At 46.7% G+C, this 18,130-nt stretch overlaps 1 protein-coding gene across 4 annotated transcripts in view; it reads right to left on the bottom strand.

Annotated features, from left to right (window-relative positions):
- LOC135379055 (uncharacterized) overlaps nucleotides 1-12,154 on the bottom strand; it is a 32,882-nt gene extending 20,728 nt beyond the window's left edge. For 2 of the 4 annotated variants that reach the window (XM_064612307.1, XM_064612309.1), the window contains exons 1-5: nucleotides 11,981-12,154; nucleotides 11,329-11,509; nucleotides 9,276-9,411; nucleotides 3,650-3,783; nucleotides 1,496-1,588 (exon numbers count right to left, since the gene is read on the bottom strand). In XM_064612307.1, coding sequence (XP_064468377.1) covers nucleotides 1,496-1,588; nucleotides 3,650-3,783; nucleotides 9,276-9,411; nucleotides 11,329-11,464 — 499 coding nt within the window. In that variant the 5' untranslated portion in view covers nucleotides 11,465-11,509; nucleotides 11,981-12,154. The remainder of the gene's footprint in view (nucleotides 1-1,495; nucleotides 1,589-3,649; nucleotides 3,784-9,275; nucleotides 9,412-11,328; nucleotides 11,510-11,980) is intronic. The other 2 variants (XM_064612308.1, XM_064612310.1) reach the window with 2 other exon arrangements.
- Between the last annotated feature and the right edge of the window lie 5,976 nt (nucleotides 12,155-18,130).

The raw sequence follows: 18,130 nt of genomic DNA, 5'->3' as shown, positions 1-18,130 counted from the left end.
CTTTTCATCCGGTAATACTCCAGCTCGAGTGCCGATGGAATTTTCCTAATGACTGCCCTGTGAACGGCAATGGCTCCGTGGTACGCTCAAAGTCTGCAGGTTTCCAGTCCTAACGGTCACGGTGTGAGACACGGTGTTCATTGACGAATAATTCACTTTTGCCGAATCTGGTCTTGAGAATATCAACGGCGGTTTAATAGTTTTTGTCCCAATAGTCAATCCGTCCAGAGCGCGGGCCGCTGGTCCAGCCACGAGAGGCATCAAGTATTTCATCTTGTTCACCTTCGACAGTCTTTGTTTATGATCAATACTTGCAGGGAATTGGTCCCAAGATCCTTGAAAACGTGAGAGCTCACTACTGAGGGAGTCGTTCTTGAGCTTCGGTAGAGCGATCTGATCGGGCTGGTTTGCAGAAGGCGGACGATGCCTAGGCAAGAGTGGCTGAAGATTACCAGCTTCAATTGTCATCTGTCTCCCGGGATGTTGTGAGGCGTCCAGCACAGAGCGGACTTGTACGACGGTGCTTGTGATGGACTCCTAGTAACGGTCGCACGCTTTGCATTCATTCTCCAAGAACTCATCAATGATTGCTTGAATGTCACCATCCATCTGCTGTAGAATTGACGCCTTGGTTTCTAGAAATTGCAACTTTGCTTTTACTTGGTCGATAGTTGGAGGTGATAGTGCCAAGGGCGCCTTCCTTGATTATTCGCGTAACTGTTGAACGGGTGGTAGTCCGTATTCCCTTCAAGCGCTCCAGATTTTTCATGCCGACGTCGTTCTGCAAGCCTTGCCGTTAGGTCTTGACCAAGAGGATCCGGGGCTTCCGGGTTTCGGCACCAAAATGTACAAGAAATCAAGGACTCCGGTAGTTGCCAGGAATGCAGAGTTTAATGGAAACCAGAACGGAAGTGAAGCTCGCTGATGCGAGGTTACGCGGGTGAGCCTTTGTACTTCTTCCTTAACACTTGCTATATGCTCGCTTTTTTTTGGGGGGGGGGGACGAGGTTTTGCGAAACGCGTTCACTATACCTAAAGGTCACAATATTCCGTAAGCGCATACACATGATCCGACAAGGTAGTGATATCGGGATTTTTATTCATAGAGTGTGGCAGGTCGAACAAAAAATAATAAAAATAATAATAAATCTACGTTCATCTGCGCACAAGAATTATGATAATTCGTCTTCAATGGTGATTTATTTTTCGAACGATACTTATGATGGCATTAGCTGTCCTTATTTGGAAGGTTGGCTACGTTCGCTTGCGAACAAAATAACTTTCAAGACAAACCGAAGACAATGATCTGTTGCGGCACTCTCTTTTAATCGACTTGGCTTTTTCCGCAATCGTGGATGTACCACAAGTTATGCAAACCTCGTCACCCTCGCAATAACGTCGTCTCACAAAGAAATCAAGCCGATTTGGCAGATGTACTTTGTTCGTGCAGCAGAAGGGTTTTCACTGTGAACAACTACATTTGACTAGTATTTACCTTGAGTGGGAGCAATCCCTTTGCCACCAAATGCTGGATTTCCTGGCTGAACACCAGGTGCCTTGGTCGTTGCATTTGGGGAGAGGTACATCACTGAAAAAAAAAAAAAAACGTGCACTTAAAGACCGTACGGAACTGAGGCAACATTTGCGCATGCGTCGATCAATTTCACCGTAGCCGTGTGGGAGGCAAAGCAAAGTTGTTCGGGTTGCAGTCTTTTTTATGTTCCTTCGTTGTCTTTGTCCCGACATTCCCGAGTGTTTTATTGCTTTTTGACATAAAGCTGTTCGTTGACACTGCGCATGCCCATAAGCCAATTAATCGTTTCCGTTTTGGACAGCATGCAACGTCGTCGGAAGGTCACTCCATAGTGAACAGTGGTCACTCTCGAGCGGCTCGAGACGCTATGAGAGGGTAACATGAAGGAAACTGCCTCAGGACGAGAAGTACCGACATTTTGGACCGATAGATTTTCGAAATACGACGGCTCTCGTCCTGAGGCACTTCCATCAGGGAAGATGGAGTTAAGGCAATATGAATGGAACTGCTGCAGGACGAGAGCCGCCGATATTTTGGAGACACTGTTCTTCTGAAGAAGAACAGTGTCTCTTCGAAATATCGGCGACTCTCATCCTGAGGCACTTCCCTTCATATACAAATCGCTGGCTTGGTTTCTAGTTATTACGAGGGTTCAATGACTTACGGTGACACTTGCGTTCAAGTTATCTTGAATCATCATTTGGCTACCGGAGAGTGTGACAGGGAAAATGACAGGGGCTTCGGAAAATTATATGAAATTATCTCCACAATTCGGCTGTTTTGTAGATTTTCAGTATTTTTTACGATACGGTGTTCGTACGAAGCGCTCTACGTTCAGAAGTCTTGGCAATGTTTAATTCGCGTCTTCCCTTCAACAGCGATCGACACTGCGAACGCTATTCAACACACCTAGAATACGTTGCACGACTCATTTGCTTTTGGTACGTTCACTTGTTCGACCAAAACTGGCGAGTCAAGATTGTCAATAAAGGTCGACACACATTGATTGATTCATAAAGTTCATCGAATCCGTTTGATGCTAAAGCCCCAGAACAGATTCCTTCTGTAGGGGATAAGAAGACTTGATTGGCTGCAGTATGGGAGGAGTTGTAACAGAATAGAAGCGAAAGGAACTCACGACCTTGTGACCTCATTTGTGCCATGACAACAGCCAGCTCTCGATTCATGAGCCCTCGCTTTACGAACGGTGACGTATTCGGTACAAGAGGATTGCTGAGGGCAACATTTTTTTAGTTTGAGGAACGACAAAATACAGGAGACACCAGCGATTGGGGGTTTCTTTCAGAAAGCGTCAAGGCATTTCGCCTAGTTGCTACGGCCGACGACTGTTTGTTTACGTTGTTATCAATGTTCATGAAGGAGAGTATTGACAAATCACCGCGTTTTACCCATCCAGGACGGTCCCTTTTTCGGTATTTTTCTTCGTTCTTCAAACTCGATGAAGTGTTGCCTGCTCATGCGCTTGACCGTAACCAGTGGAACGAACAAGGAATAAACCTTGTCATCCCATGACCGGATGAGTCAATATTTGGCGATTCGTCACGTGCGTCGACAGATTTACACGCAGGCCAGAAGAGATCCAGATTTGCGACATCACTGTGTCCACCGTTGCCCAAGCTCTCGTCGCCAGATGGATCGCACCGTCCATAAGCACAATTGATCGCGGACGTCAGTTAATACCTATTTCGACCTTATGAATCTTCCGGGTAGGACACGGCTCCCAACAACGGCTTTTCATGCTTCAGCCAACGGTAGTTGAACTGTTTCGTCGCGAGCTGAAGATCTCTCCGCATCCACGAGACCAAGTTGTTCCTATTGTTCTCTCATGGATTGTGCCCTAAAAACTGACTTGCACCGAGGCCTTTGCGAAACTAGTTTACGGCACCGCACTCCGGTTGCTTGGACAGTTCCTGCACGCTACTGCTCGTGCCTGCAGCACAGACGTTCCACACCCCTATCAGTACGCCCAGAGGCGCTTAGAGGAGCTTAGAGGAGCTCATCCAGCCAAATCAGTTTTGAACCTTTACGTTAGTAGCACTTTGCTTCCTGCATGTCACATTCAAATCATGCTATAGTGCAAAGGGGGAGGCTTACGCTCAGCACAGCTCAGCTTATTCTTGGCGAGGATGTCGGCGACCTTCCTCTTTTCCACATCAGCTGCGGGGTCACTTTCGCATGATAGGAAAAGCTGGAAGTCGTCGATGCAGGACAGGTACGTCTTGAGCAGCCTGAAAGGAATGATCAGTGTCAGTAACGACCAATAACAGTAATTGCATTGTCATACGCTGCCATCCGAAATGATCATTGCTTATCTGCTACCAAAGGACGGTGCACTCAACATTGCGGTACAATACATCGTAGCTACTCGACGTTGAGCCATTAGGTCACCGCCGTAATCTCTATACGCTCCTTCTGTTTCACAAACAGTTTCGCCTCGTCGCCCCTTACTCTTACTTACATCCGTCTGCAGTACCGTCTCTGTACATCCGCAGTACATCCGTCTGCATTACGCTGCAGTAGAGCTCGGCAAAGGAGAGCTACTCCTGAATAGGGGTGTCTGTCATGACTTAGATGGCCCATAGGTCGAAACGTAGAGTGCGAGTGCTGCCTCTGGTTGTGGTCGTCACGTTACAACAGCAAGGATAATCAATGCGAATGCGTAACCTCGTTCCGCAACGGGCGTGCGAGACATTGCTTGGCCACGATAACAGTAGCATAACCAACACAAGCGTCGGCAGCAACTGCGATTGTGACTACAATGAAACAACAGCAAAAGAGAGAGAGAGAGAGAACAAAAATGGATCAGAGTTCGCACATCTCTCCGCCGCAAAGGTGGCTCTGCCCAAGCAGGTGAACTGCGTTACAGTTAAGTATGCTTCAAGATTTGTACGCTGCAGAACGACTTCTGTCCAGACTTTGGGCGTCAAAGTATTTTAGGACATTTCTCGATGAGGGCGTCTTTACACTTACATTATTACACCTACAATTTTCTGTTGACGGTTAAACTGACAAAAAGCCTGAAGGAGTCTTCACTGCAGGCTTGCCGTCCCCATCCACCTTTTCTCTCCTCCAAAATAAAATCGCACTTACAAGCTTTGATATGCATGTAAGTATACAGCTATTTTGTTATCTCCGTTGGTGATGAAACGTGGTACTGGGAATGCCTCAATTGTATTTTAGTCTTATATTATTAAGGAACTCATTAGCGGTTAATTAACGGTTTCGCAACCGCAGATTTTGCATCAAAGTGTAAGCTCTTTCGAAGTGTTTTTTGTTCTTTTTTTTGAGTGTGTGTCCGTTGCCAGAATTCTCGCGTGCGCCTCAAAAGTGCTCTACAATGTTATGCACTCTTCGCCCCTGAAGCCACTAATTACAATCAGGGGCGTCGAGGTCCATCCCGGGAGCAGGGGGATAACCCAACCTAACCTACCCAGATGATCTATTGATGTTATTAGAAATGATTCGTCCATGCAATCCTATGACTGTGGAGGCCTTGACGCATGCCGGAAGGCCACCCCACGTTCCTCATCACCATAAGGTGAAAAAGAAATTGGAGTTTGAGCAGCGCTAACTGAAATATTGATTGATTGTTTCATTAAGTGCGATTAGAAAAATATAACTAAGCGAGCGGTAGAGTGTTCCTTTATTGAATATTTTTTTCTTTTTGCTCTTGTCTGAAGCACGATGGTGTCGTCCGCAAAGAGTGTCATGATTGTTGGACTAAAAGAGGCTCTGCCTAATGTTTCGCCCTCGCTCAGGCAAATACAGTAAATATGCTACACCAGCCATCAAGCACACCGTTGATCAGAAACAAGACGACATCATTTTGCTGGAGCGATATCCACGTTCTCCTGTATCGTCTATGGAAGGCAACGGAATGGGGCGCGGCTACACGTCGCGCGGAAGGTCTTCCCATACAGTATTGCATAGCGTAATTGGTTGAATAACACCTACAACGTTGTTCGTTTTCAGTCCACCCGGTAACAGAGCTGAAAGAGTGCCTCTCGCATGACACGTGCAGATGAAAAACGGGGTGAGGGGCTCTATGAGCGAATGTTCAGGAGGCAGGGCCTGCGGAGCGAAAGCTCTGGGGAAGGGGGCGACAAAACCCTCAGCCCCTACCTTCCGGCGCCCCTGAAGTCGTGTTATTCGAGCGCCGCATGTGCCGAAGCAGTCGAAAGTAATATTTAGGAGTTAAGAACATTCAAGAAATAAAGACCACTTCAAATGTGCAAATGTGCCGCTGAAACGTCTGGCATTGACAACAACAACAACAAAAGCAAAAGAAAGGTATTCGATAGCGTTATACAGGGTGTCCCACTGAAAAGGGGCCAGGGGCTAATGAAAAACCGGAGTGATCTACACAAATGGAACCAACTGTACGTGCTTGGCTGTTGTGTGGTCTATCCAAAAATATATTTTTCATCGCCCCTTGTCAATTAATTAGCGGTAATTAATTTTCCAACTTCTTAATTATCGGTTTTAGCTCTCAGATGTCAATGAGGAAGTTGTAGTACATGTCGAAAAAGACGCAACTGAAGTGGTTCGAGGTTGCTATGGCTTGTGGTTTAGTTTTTTCCCGGGTTTAAAAATTGGTTTCAGAAGCCGCGCGCACCACAGAGCGCTTCCCATAATTCGGCGCCCGCGCGCGACCATTGCAGTGCACTCTGATAGGTGTGCCATGAAACAGGTGGAATATCTTCCTCTTGTGTTAAGTGGCCGAAGGATGGTCTCCAAGCGCTAATATCAAAGTCAATGTACGCCGGAGGGCGCTGGAATCGTCCCGCGCGGGTGCCGGATTGCCGGACTTTTAAACCCGGGAAAAAACGAAACCACATGCCATAGCGACCTCGAACCACTTCAGTTGTGTCTCTTTCGACATCTGCTACAACCTCCTCATTAACATCTGAGACCTAAAACCGATGATTAGAAAGTTGGAAAATTAATTACCGCTATTTAATTGACAAGGGGGCGATGAAAAATTTTTTTTTGGATAGACCACACAACTGCCAAGCACGTACAGTTGGTTCCATTTGTGTAAAGCACTCCGTTTTTCTTTAACCCCTGGCCCTTTTTCGGTGGGACACCCTGTATATCTCTAATTACACAGCTGGGGAATTGCAAATGCGCAACAGGTTGCGTATGAGCTTAATGCGTAACACGAGCGCAAACAGAAGTCCCTCCCGCACATGGCCATGAAAATTAGAAAAAGTCATGCCACTCTCTCAAAACAGAACTTCACCGCATATCACGCTTTGCGCATATCACTGTTGCCACGAATGATAAGGTCATCCCGTGTAATTGGAAGGCACAGGATGGGCGTACACCTTTGTGGCAATTTTCGTATATCCGAATTGAGACAAAAAGGCTCTCTTCGACTCCATAATCATTCGTGGCAATGGTTGGCGTACAGCTTGCTATGCGTCGAAGTTCTGTTTTTAGAGTGCGCAGTCTGACTTACAGCGCCTGGCATGTAAATTGTCGACATACAGGGTGTTCCACGAGAGGACGTCACTAAATTCCTAAAAACAGGTGTTACTTAAAAATATAATTCTTGGAATACATTCATACAGTCTTTTGCCGGAGATTGGGGCGCTTGAATTCGTGCCACGTTTTTATTTACATAATCAAAGTTGGCAAGCAAAGCTGGCATTTATTCTTCCCGAATTCGGAAGTCTAGGTCTCAACACACACTGTCACACAATGCTGTCACTGCGGAGCTGTGGAAGATCTAGACCACATTCTCCTCCATTGCCTACATCTTCCCGAACCCTAGTCTCCGGATCCCTTAACAAGCTGGACTCTCAGCCCCCTCTCACAAAAGTGATTGCATCCTGGCCACAACCAGTCCTTACGCTCTGCCCTTAAAAGCTCCCTTCACCTTTCTGGATACCACTGTTCGACCCTTATTCTGAAGGGTCTCATTATTTCATTCCCCACATCACCACCAGCAATGGGGTAGAGTATCGCCCTTGGCGATGACTCCCCGTTCATCCCCCATTCGTGACTTCCCATTCATCGTCCCACAATGGTGTTTCTGTGGTTCAATCAAAACCACGGAGCTTTTCACAAGATTTCCACACAAAAATTGATAGCCGGAATACCTTCACGATGTTTCGGGGTAAATCGAACATACGTTTTTCATTTCTGTTGGAAAAACGTGCCATAGATTTGTCAAATTAGAGAGATGATCAATTTATTAAAAAAATCAATTTGCAGTTACTTCCGTTACGCTCAAAGGAATACGGGAAACCAGGTAGCCACGGCCGAAGCACCGCGTGCTCACGCTGCTCCTCTTTCGAGGCTTGCGGAACATACGTATGCATAGCTGGCCCCACCGTTTTGCGCACATAAATTATTTTTCAGTACATAGTTTAGTACTATTTATTCGTCTGAATGGGCTGAGAATTGCGAAATTAGCGGAGTTATATAGCCTGAATGCATTAAATTCACAAACAGCATATACCGGGTGCTTAATTTTAGCGTTTACAATTGTTTTCATAAAGAAGTTATAAGAGTAGCATAGATGTCGTTTTTTGATTTGCGTTCAACGGCCAGGTGGACATCCCCGGACTATGTAACTACAAGATGACTAGTTCCTCAAATATCGGACGAAAGCGAGATAGCAGAGACTATCCTCGTGGAACGCCATTCCTAGTCTAAAAAATCGTGAAATGCGCACGTGCGCTAAAATATCTATCCGCGAAGTTCGATAAGCAAATGAGCAGAAACCACACAAGCGCGCCTGGGGAGTGCATCACCTTCGCCGACGGAGGCTTATCTGGGCCCGAAAGCGGTTTATCTGGCCAGTTGAGCGGCACCTACTCCAATCATCTCCACCGCTCCAAATCACGTGACCCTCTGACGTTAAATGTGCGCTGTACCCTGGCGTTCCCGCTCGCCGCGGTTTCGGTTCGTTTGCATATCAAAATGCGGAGATGGACATATTAACGCACGTGCGTGTTTCAGGATTTGTTAAACGTGAGATGGCTTGCAGCTAGGACAGTCTCTTAAAATGCCATCTCAGTTTTGCCCGACGTACTGAAGTGCAGGAAATTAGTCATCTTGTACTTGCACGCTTTCTTCGAAAGAATCTCCGGCTGGCCGCGGAACTCAACAGGAAAAAGGTCATCTATGCTCCTCTGATTGCTGTAAAACGCCCTGTATACGTAGACCAGTGGTTGCCAAACGTCGCCGCACCGCGGCCCATAAAAATATAGACGACTCCCCTCCCGGTTTCCCTCGACGCGATGCCGAATGTCTTCGGATGTCAGCGCATGAACGTTAGCCAAAACGATACCGACATTTTATTTGAGCTACATTCAGATAGAGTTCTCTGGCTAAAAAGGCTTCCACAACGGCATGCTAAACAACTGCATGCTTCGCCCACCGCCAACGCACGCGAAACGGTGTTCTTGCGTTTTCGGTATCCGTTCTAATTCGAGAAGACCAAATTCGACTTTACCAGGGTTGGATGTCCTTTGGAGCTTTCTATACAGAAAACACAATGCCCGACCTGTCTGTACTTGACGGGAGCGGCATGGCGACTTTGATATACTATTACTGGACTTTACAAATATCAACGAGCTTAGGTGGGATATTTCACGCGACGCTTGCCGGCATAGCAAGGACGTACGCGACATTGATTATCTAGTACTGTTGATCAGTGGTATCCGTTTAAATTTTTGATTAATTTAGATGTTATGTACATATCACTCACTTGCAAGACTCATCAGACTTCTTTTCCGACACAAGCTTCTCCAAGGGCTTCAGCCCCGTTTCGCAGTTCGAGATCCCTTCGTGGAACTTGTTCTTGTCGCAGTCGTTGCCAGGGTTTGGCTTCTCGGGTTCAGAAGCTGAAAAGCAAGTCAAACGTTTAGAATATTCACTTTGTAGTCGCTGACTACACTCTAAAAACACAACGTCAGCGCATAGCACGTGCTGCGCCAATCATTGTCGCGAACGATAGGGTTATCGCTTCTGATTCGAGGAGAGCACTACGTGCACTCCGCGGTGAAGTTCTGCTTTTAGAGTGTGCACACGTGAACCGTCAAGAACGCTTGGAAGCGCTAACGTGGCGTAGCCTAGGGAGGGCGACAGGAAAGCTTTGTAGCTTCGGTGGGAATCCAGACGCTATCCGGCACATCCTGCACTAACTGTCAGCCCTTTGTGTTCTACAAACTTTTACGCATGTGGATTCGTCGCACCGGCGTATCCAGAGCGGGCAACGGTGGCCGGGGCCCCCTGGAATACGAAGGCTGCTTGTGAAAATAGCGCACTCTTAGTCATAGGTCGCCATGATTATTCCCAGGTGTCATAATAGGAACCTCTGACAACCCACACAGTGCGCAGCGTCCGCCCCCAGAAAAAGATGTTGTAGGAGGTGGAGGTTCGCACTCTTGCCCCCCCCCCCCCCCCTCACCCCTGGATGGGCTCTGCGCCACCTTGGAAAAAATCCTGGAACGCCCATGATTCGTTGGTCATTTCCAGTATTCACAGCTTCTAACGCAAAGAGAGTTACACAAACATAACACTTACTACAAGAAACGCACCCTACTAGAAGGAAAAGTCGGCGCGAAAGCAAGGAACCTACCAAGGATTATCGCACTGCACTGGCTGCATGTACCAAGTATCTTACGATATTGGCTTTTCAAGTACAGTTCAAAGCACCATACTCAATATGCACTTTACACGATAGTAGGCTGCAAATTTTGAAGCATTTTTCAGCTACGCAATTATCAAATAATTTGATAAAATAATTTACCAAATAATTGGTACTGAAGGGGCATTTTTTTCAACTGCTGGTCAGGGGGCCTGGCTTATCTATCACTTACATAATTGCGAATACAAACTGCGAACAGAACAAGGTCCTGTCCTTCAACATCCTCCTTGTGTACGAGTTGCAACAGAAACACTAATGCGAAGGAACCGTTCACAGTCAAATAATACTTTACCGACTACTCTGCTACACTGACTTGCGTTCCTGCTGTCCCTGTACACAATATGAATATAAACTGTATCTGCACTCGCGCAAGCAAGGAGCCGTGCTTGAGGGAAGTATTTTCCCACGTATTCCTACGCCCATTGTACACAATTCCGGTGCTCATTCCTGTGTATATTATGCAGTGATGGCCACTAACTACTTCTACAGTAGTTTAACTATAACTACTAACTACTTAGCATATATTTTCATGCAAAGGGAAATCGGCGGCATAACAGTAAACAACTGGCGGATCTCAAACGCAGCTACAAAGCAGCATGACGGCGTAGTATTCAATGGATCTGTGGATGCAGTGGACAATTTCTTTGGTCGGAGTTTTTCCTCTGTACCTAAATTTTGTAAAGTCAAAAGCCTGCGTAAACCAGAAGCAGTCTACAAAAATTACATAATAAGTACAGGAAAAATCGACAACTCCAAATGAATAAAGTGGTTGGATAATGACTTCGCAACCGTTCCCGCGGTTAACGCGACGTCGTGGTGTTATGGAACAATAACAATTGCACATCCCAGTTGCATACTTGGATCGAAGATTAACAGCGCACTAATTAAAATGCACAGTTATTGTTATTCCAAAGTCACGCCCGCTTAAAAAAACAGAACGACACACAACGACAATTGCAATACAGTCAGTAGATGAATGAGTACAGGCGTTCCCACGACATAATCGCACACCTTCACGTTCCCGATCTTCCGAAAAACTACATCTTTACACATCAGTACGAAACGCATGCTGGAACGGTAGCATGGCGCAAGCGATATGAAAGGACAGTACCTGGCTGTTGTGCTTTGTCATCCATCTTCAAAGCGTCCGGCAGCTTGCCCTCCTGGAAGCGGACATCTACAGCACTTGAAACGCAGAAGATGGCAGCCAGGGCCACCACCACCACTGCTGCCTTGGTGACCATCATGTGGAGTAGCTTCACGCAGCCAAGCAAAAACTAATCTTCCGGCGTCTGAAATAAGAACTTACACTTCAACACTGTTCAAAAAACGCTCTAAAATCTGACATTTGAATGGGTACAGAAATAAAATGGATAGCAACAAAACAAATACAGTTTTGTAAACCCGACATCAATGAAAACTCCGCCCGTGAACCAGGAATCGCAGTCATATCTGTACACTCACAACAAGTCATTTCTGTAGCGGCACTGTTAATAACGGTACGAAATTAGAATCGAGGAACAAAGCTAGTACCGTACCAAAGTCTACATCAGTACAAGTACTCGCTTCTCGGTCTTACGGTCACGGTGCACAACAACCCACAGTACTACATTTTTGTCCATAGCACCGTTATATACACGATAGCGGCTGAACTTATATCAATGTCCTACAAGAAGAGCTACAAGAACAGCTACGGATACCTTCGTGGTTCAAACACTGTGACTGTAGCACGACTAGGAATCATTGGAGAGAACGGCACTTACTTTAAAAATTGGTCGCCCACACAGCGAAGCGAATGTGCTGCTTGAACTCGACGTTTGGGATCGCGCAGACGGGCTCGGCGCAGTCGTGCTGTTGATCCACTTGATCAGAGTTCTAAGCGCGTGCTTTCAGTCAGCAGTCTCGACCGCAGCGTGCTACGGGATCTTCTTCGTCGTCTGGACCGAAGTTGCCCGCATGTAGAAAGAAAATCAGTTCACAGTTTCTTACCCAAAACTTGGGCGATGTAGGAAAAAAATACACAGTCTAGCTTCGTAGTAGTGGGTACACAATATGTCCAGGGAATGAAGCACTCTTTGAAATGAAACTTCAATATTCACAAGCTTTCGTGCATGCCCTGCACTTCATCAGGTGAAGACACTAATAACGTACAGCAGAACCGGGCTATTATAGCCTCACACATGTCTAGTTTACCGGGTAAACTAGACATGGTTGAGGCTATAATATCCCGGTTATGCTATAGGTTGTTTGTGTCTTCACCTGATCAAGTGCAGGGCTTGGAGGCAAGCTTGTGAATCTTTGAGTTTACACAACCTGCCACACGATGCCGTAACACTTATAACACAATATTAGCGATACATCGATGTTTTATATCGGGAGGAATGTAAGACCACTTGTAACGCTACAACGACTCGTTCTTCAATTAAATTTGCCGGCGTGATGCCATTGTAGCATGTCCAAAAGCACCGGTCTCGGTAGCTCTACCTAACCTGGAAATGAAGCGCAGACTAGTCAAACTAAAGAAAAAAAATAAAAAACTGGTCGCGCTAGCTAAGTCGGTAGCTTGTTTTAAGTTTGCGGGAACGAACACGGCGAGGACGGCCGCAATTTGGTGGTAACCTACAAGTAGCGTATGCTACACGTAACATGTCGCCATAAGGCAAGGTGTGCTGTATGATGTGATACCGGAGCAAGTTAAAGTGAAGCTTCGCAACCAAATGGATTTCAAGCTTGCGCTATTCCCACAATCATTTACACGAACTCAACACTGTTGCGTAATATCTCACATCTAAACGAGTGTGAAATCATAAATGCGACTTTTGGAATTTGAAAAAGTCTGGCTGCCAGCGAGCGTCAAATGCAAGTACTTCTTCTGTCTTTCTCTGGTCGGCCAATGTCACCGGGCATTAGTCAGATAGTTCTTGTGCTGTTTTCTGACTCTCAGGAAAGCATGTGACCGCTGTTTCTTTCCATCTGTGTCGGAGTAACCTGATCCCGAATCTTCGTCGCGTGCCTTCGGTTTGATTGTTCGCTTATTTGAGGCAGAATTCGTCACGTGAGAAATATACAAAGTTGATGGCAGGTATACTGTAGGTGTTATGCACCAACTACGATGTGCAGCACTTTTTTCACGGATCCTTCCGAAGCATTCCTTTATGAAATCCAGCAAATGGACAACATTAATGGTGGACTGTCCGCGCCGTCGGTGGTGTGGCGCCACTCATGTCTGCTGCTGTCCCCCGACGCAAGTCCGATAATTCCTATGTCTCCTCCACAACGTGCGACACAGTGACCATGACTGTGTGGACGTCCTGCTGTGTCCTTAATGAACCACTGCGGCTTAAATCAGTTGCCATGCGAATCTCACCGAATCTACGTATCTTGTCCTGTATCTCATTCTGCATTCTCCCAAAACTCCGTTTCTCAGTGTGACATAGAAGTACTATCAGAAAAGTAGCATCTAGTTGTCGGAATGCATGACATCATGGGATGCCGAATCCACATACGTATCCGACAACATTGCTCCTCCAATGTCGATTTCCGTCTGCTCACCAAAGCTATAGACGGTGCATGCAGGACTCAGCGCCATCTTGTGCCGCGCACGGATACCTCCTGATTTTCGCGATGTTTGAGGCGCAGCCGTGGCCCCAGCGAGACACACGACCCTCGTGCATCAGTTCTACCGCGTGTCACGCCTAACGTCATGTGCTGTTCTACAATGTTTTTCACGTCGTGAGAGGAGGTGTTTAAAATGGAATGCAAGCCAGATGAAAGTGCCTCGAATACCTGCATTCCTTACTGCATTGAAAGCATTGGCGGAGCGCGGTCATTGCTCTGCTGTCATTGCACCGCTTTGTTATCCGACCCCAGGACATATTTATACAGTCTAGTACAGCACATTTGAGAACCATTAGTGAGCTGTGTACAGCAGCAACATTTCGTAACAAAAGGGCAAGTGTCGATGGTGAAAACTATCGGCCGTTTCACGTATCGATGTATCCTACCGATAGTTTTTCCATGACTGCTACGCGTGTCGGTGGTTTCCTCTCAGATTTCTGCTTCTTGAGTGTGAAGGCTAATGATACCGCAAAGTCGTAGAGAATCTATCTTCCACGCGGCACGTTGGGGACCTGCTTCTTTGGAGTGCCGTGAACACACTTTATCTCTCTCAACACTGAACTCGTCTTTTCTCTTGATGGCTAGCCCGGCAGCCATTTCTGTCTCAGGGAGATGTCAATCAATCAATTTATTGAACTCCCAAAAGTGCCATACGGGCGTTATATGGGAGTAGTGGGTTACAGGAGGTACACAGAAAAAAAAAGCAGTGAAACAGCAACAACAAATGGAAACAACAAAAACAACGTTATACAAGTAGGTTACACCAGGTATCATAAATGACGCAAGATTTATTAACTTGAGATAGAATTACGAAATTGAGACGGGTCAGTGAAGGTGACGATGTGGGGCGGGAGGTTATTCCAATCAATGGCAGTCTTGGGGAAAAAGGAATTTGAAAATTATTGAGTGTTACATTTTAAGCGGGCGATTTTGAGTTCGTGGTCGATGCGAGATGATATTCTGTGAGGAGGATTGATATAGGATGACCTGATAGCAGGAGAATGCTTGAACTTGAAACAGTGATAAGCGTGCGGCCTCCTACGGACGTGTAGTTCGGCCAGGTTGATGTGTTTTTTTAATGAAGAGGTACTTGTATATGGTGAGTAGGTTACTAGTGATGAACCTGGTTGCGCGGTTTTGAACGGCTCCGAGGTCGCGCACAAGGTAAGCAGTAGATGGATCCCATACGGCAGAGGCATACTCCAGCTGAGGCCGGACTAATGTGATGTAAGCCAGGTGTTTAATATTGGGGGGAGCAGACGAGAGATGCCGTTTCAAATATCCTAAGGTGGGGTTAGCTTTGTTAACGATGGAGCTTACGTGGATGTTCCAAGAAAGGTCGTTTTGCAAATTAAGACCCAGATACTTATATGATGTAGCGGACGAAATTACAGAACCACTAAGAGAATAAGAGTGGTTGAATTTGTAAGTGTATGAGTAAGATGTGAATGTTAGCTGTAAAATACGAGGGGCGTTCAAGTCAAACCGGGACTCTCTGTCTCCTGAGTGTACAAATGGCTCGCGCTGCTTCTTTTTCGTCATTTTCACGCGCGACAGGCCTCCGCGTTCACCAGGTGGTGGTTCAAAGTTTGTGCAAAACAGAAGACACGTGCTGGACAAGATGGCCGACAATGAGGTGAGCGCGCACATCGAACAGCGAATTGTCATAAAGTTTCTCGTGAATTAAGGAGTAAAGTCATCTGAAATTCACAGAAGACTTCAGGCTCAGTATGGCCACGATACGCTTAGCCGCAGCAAAGCGTTTGAGTTGTGCAAACTGTTCCGAGACGGCCGTACATCAGTGCAGGACAATCCCGGCCGGGACAGTTCAGAGGCCAGTGTCAGAGTTCCTGAGAACATCCAACTTGTGGAGCGCCTGATCCTCTGAGCGCCTGATTTCTGGGACAAGGCTGGCGTTGTTGATGTTGATTTTCCGCCCAGTGGCACCACCCTCAATAGTGCATATTACTGACAGGTTCTCAGGGATGTGCATAAGGCGCTGAAGCAAAAACGGCCGGGCCTCATCACCAAAGGAGTCCTCCTCCTACAGGACAATGCACGCCCTCATACCGCGCATCTCACGACACGCACCTTAGAGGAACTTGGCTGGGAGTTGCTGCCACATCCCCCTTACAGTCCAGACATCGCCCCCAGCGATTTCCATCTCTTCATGCCACTGAAGGCGTTCCTTGGGGGCCGCCATTTCAGCTGCGACGACGAGGTCAAGACTGCTACGACGGTCCGATCATGGCTGCTACGCGCCGGTAAGGATTTCTACGCTGCTGGCATCCAAGGTCTCGTGAAACGCTGGGGCAAATGTATTAGTGCAGCTGGAGATTACGTTGAAAAATAAAACTAATTTCTCGACTGTAAGTTCATTTTACTTTTGCGAAAAATGAAAAGTCGCGGTTTGACTTGAACACACCTCGTATATATTATGTGACGTGTTAGCCCAAGTATGAAGTGTCCTGACACTAAACGATTCCAGCAGTGCGAGTGCAGGGTATGATGGGAATATCTGAGGCGGACCATCTGCCTGGTAAACATTTACATGAAATCCCATGCAACCAAACGTGATAGTAGTGTGGGATGCTCAAACGAAACCTCAGATTCACCGAGCTCAGGAAAATTACATTTCATAACAGTGCGTAACAGTGAACATTACAGTGGATTTCATTTCAACCGTAGTCGTACTAAGCCGTTTAGTTTGTACCAAATACTTCTGCCTTATAAAGTGCACTACATATAGCTCTCAGATGTGAAGTACTAAACTGTCTAAATTTATACTGGGGTAGGATAATAAAACAGCATTGCGCGTTCACACACTCACCGTCTAGGTGTAATCAGTAATCACCCCTCTCACTGCTTTCGACACCGTCAGCAATGTGGGCTTTTGAAGCACTCTTACTTGATTCGCATTTCCTTGTGAACCCTTCCCATCACATCACAAATAACCTCGTGGAACGGAACATCCATGACGCAGAACACGCGATCAAGCTGTTTTACGACAGCTTTGATTATGGCTCCAGTTGAGCGCCTCAAACATGGCGGAATTCCGGTGTGTTCCCGCGAGTGCTACGAGGTGGCGCTGGGTTTCGCATACCGTCTATTGGCAGTCTTCGAAGGTTGGGCGGAAAGCAGGCACGCGCACTGCTTGTAAGCGACATATGTCATGGTCACGTCACTTACTCTTCGATAATCCGAACCTATTGAGCGTTGCGGGTTCGTTCAAGCGGTAACGCCACTGAGCTGTAAAGGCCACATCGAGGCGCATGCGGTGGATTAATGCAGCATCCTGACGAGATGTGTTTCGTGGCATGCGGAAAGCGAGTTTGCCACTGTGGTGCTCTTGAGGATCTGGAGCACATTCTTCTTCATTGCCCTCACTACGAACCTTCCCGAATCACACTCTCCGAGTCTCTTCGTCAGCTGGACTCTCGCCCTTTCTCCCTACCGAAATTGCTTGGTCCCTGGCCCAATCCAGCCCAGCAACGCTCTGCGCTCAAAGCTCTTCTGACATTTCTGGACACCATCGGACTTCGATCGTTATTGTAAAGGGGCTCGTTATTTTATTCCCCCCATTCCACCAAGCACTGGGGTAGAGTATCGCCTGTTGCGATGAAACTCCCCACTCTCCTAGGCCGAAAATAAAGTTGTTGTTGTTCGGGTTCGTTCAAAATTCGAGGAAGCGAGTAATGTTAGCTGATGCATTAACATTTTACTCACTCTCAGTTCTTTTATACCACTGATACACGGGCAGACCTAAATAAAGACTGAGAGGAGTGGTCAATTGGACATTCGCGTAGCGTGCAATACATCAACTTTTCAAAGAGCGTTGGGTACAATGTTCCCCTACACTCTAAAAAAAGGAATAAAATGGGGAGTAACTGCAGCTTCTAGTCCCCTAGACTGCAAATACTCCCCATTATAGTCCCGGAGCGCCGACATTTACTCCCCCCGGGACTGCAAACAGTCACTGCACATCGCAAGTGTTCCCCTGAATGCAGCAATCTACCTAAACATGTGCTCTTCATGAACTTCACGGAATAAGGCTATAAGACTTAGCTAACCTAGCAATTTTTCGCCAATGATGAATGTGGAATTTCATCGCTATGTGCCATACTATACCCTATTGTTGGTGGTGATTCGGGGAATGAAGTAATGAGCTCCTTCACAGTAAGGATCAAAGACCTATAACATCCAAAAGGTCAAGAGAGCTTTGAGGGCAGAGCGTTGGTTTGGAGCTGGAAGCAGCACACGCACTCTTATCGTAGCACACTAGAATTGTGAGAGCA

Source organism: Ornithodoros turicata, chromosome 1, assembly GCF_037126465.1.
Source record: "Ornithodoros turicata isolate Travis chromosome 1, ASM3712646v1, whole genome shotgun sequence".
Lineage (NCBI taxonomy): Eukaryota > Metazoa > Arthropoda > Arachnida > Ixodida > Argasidae > Ornithodoros > Ornithodoros turicata.
This window is presented reverse-complemented; position numbering and strand designations above follow the sequence as displayed.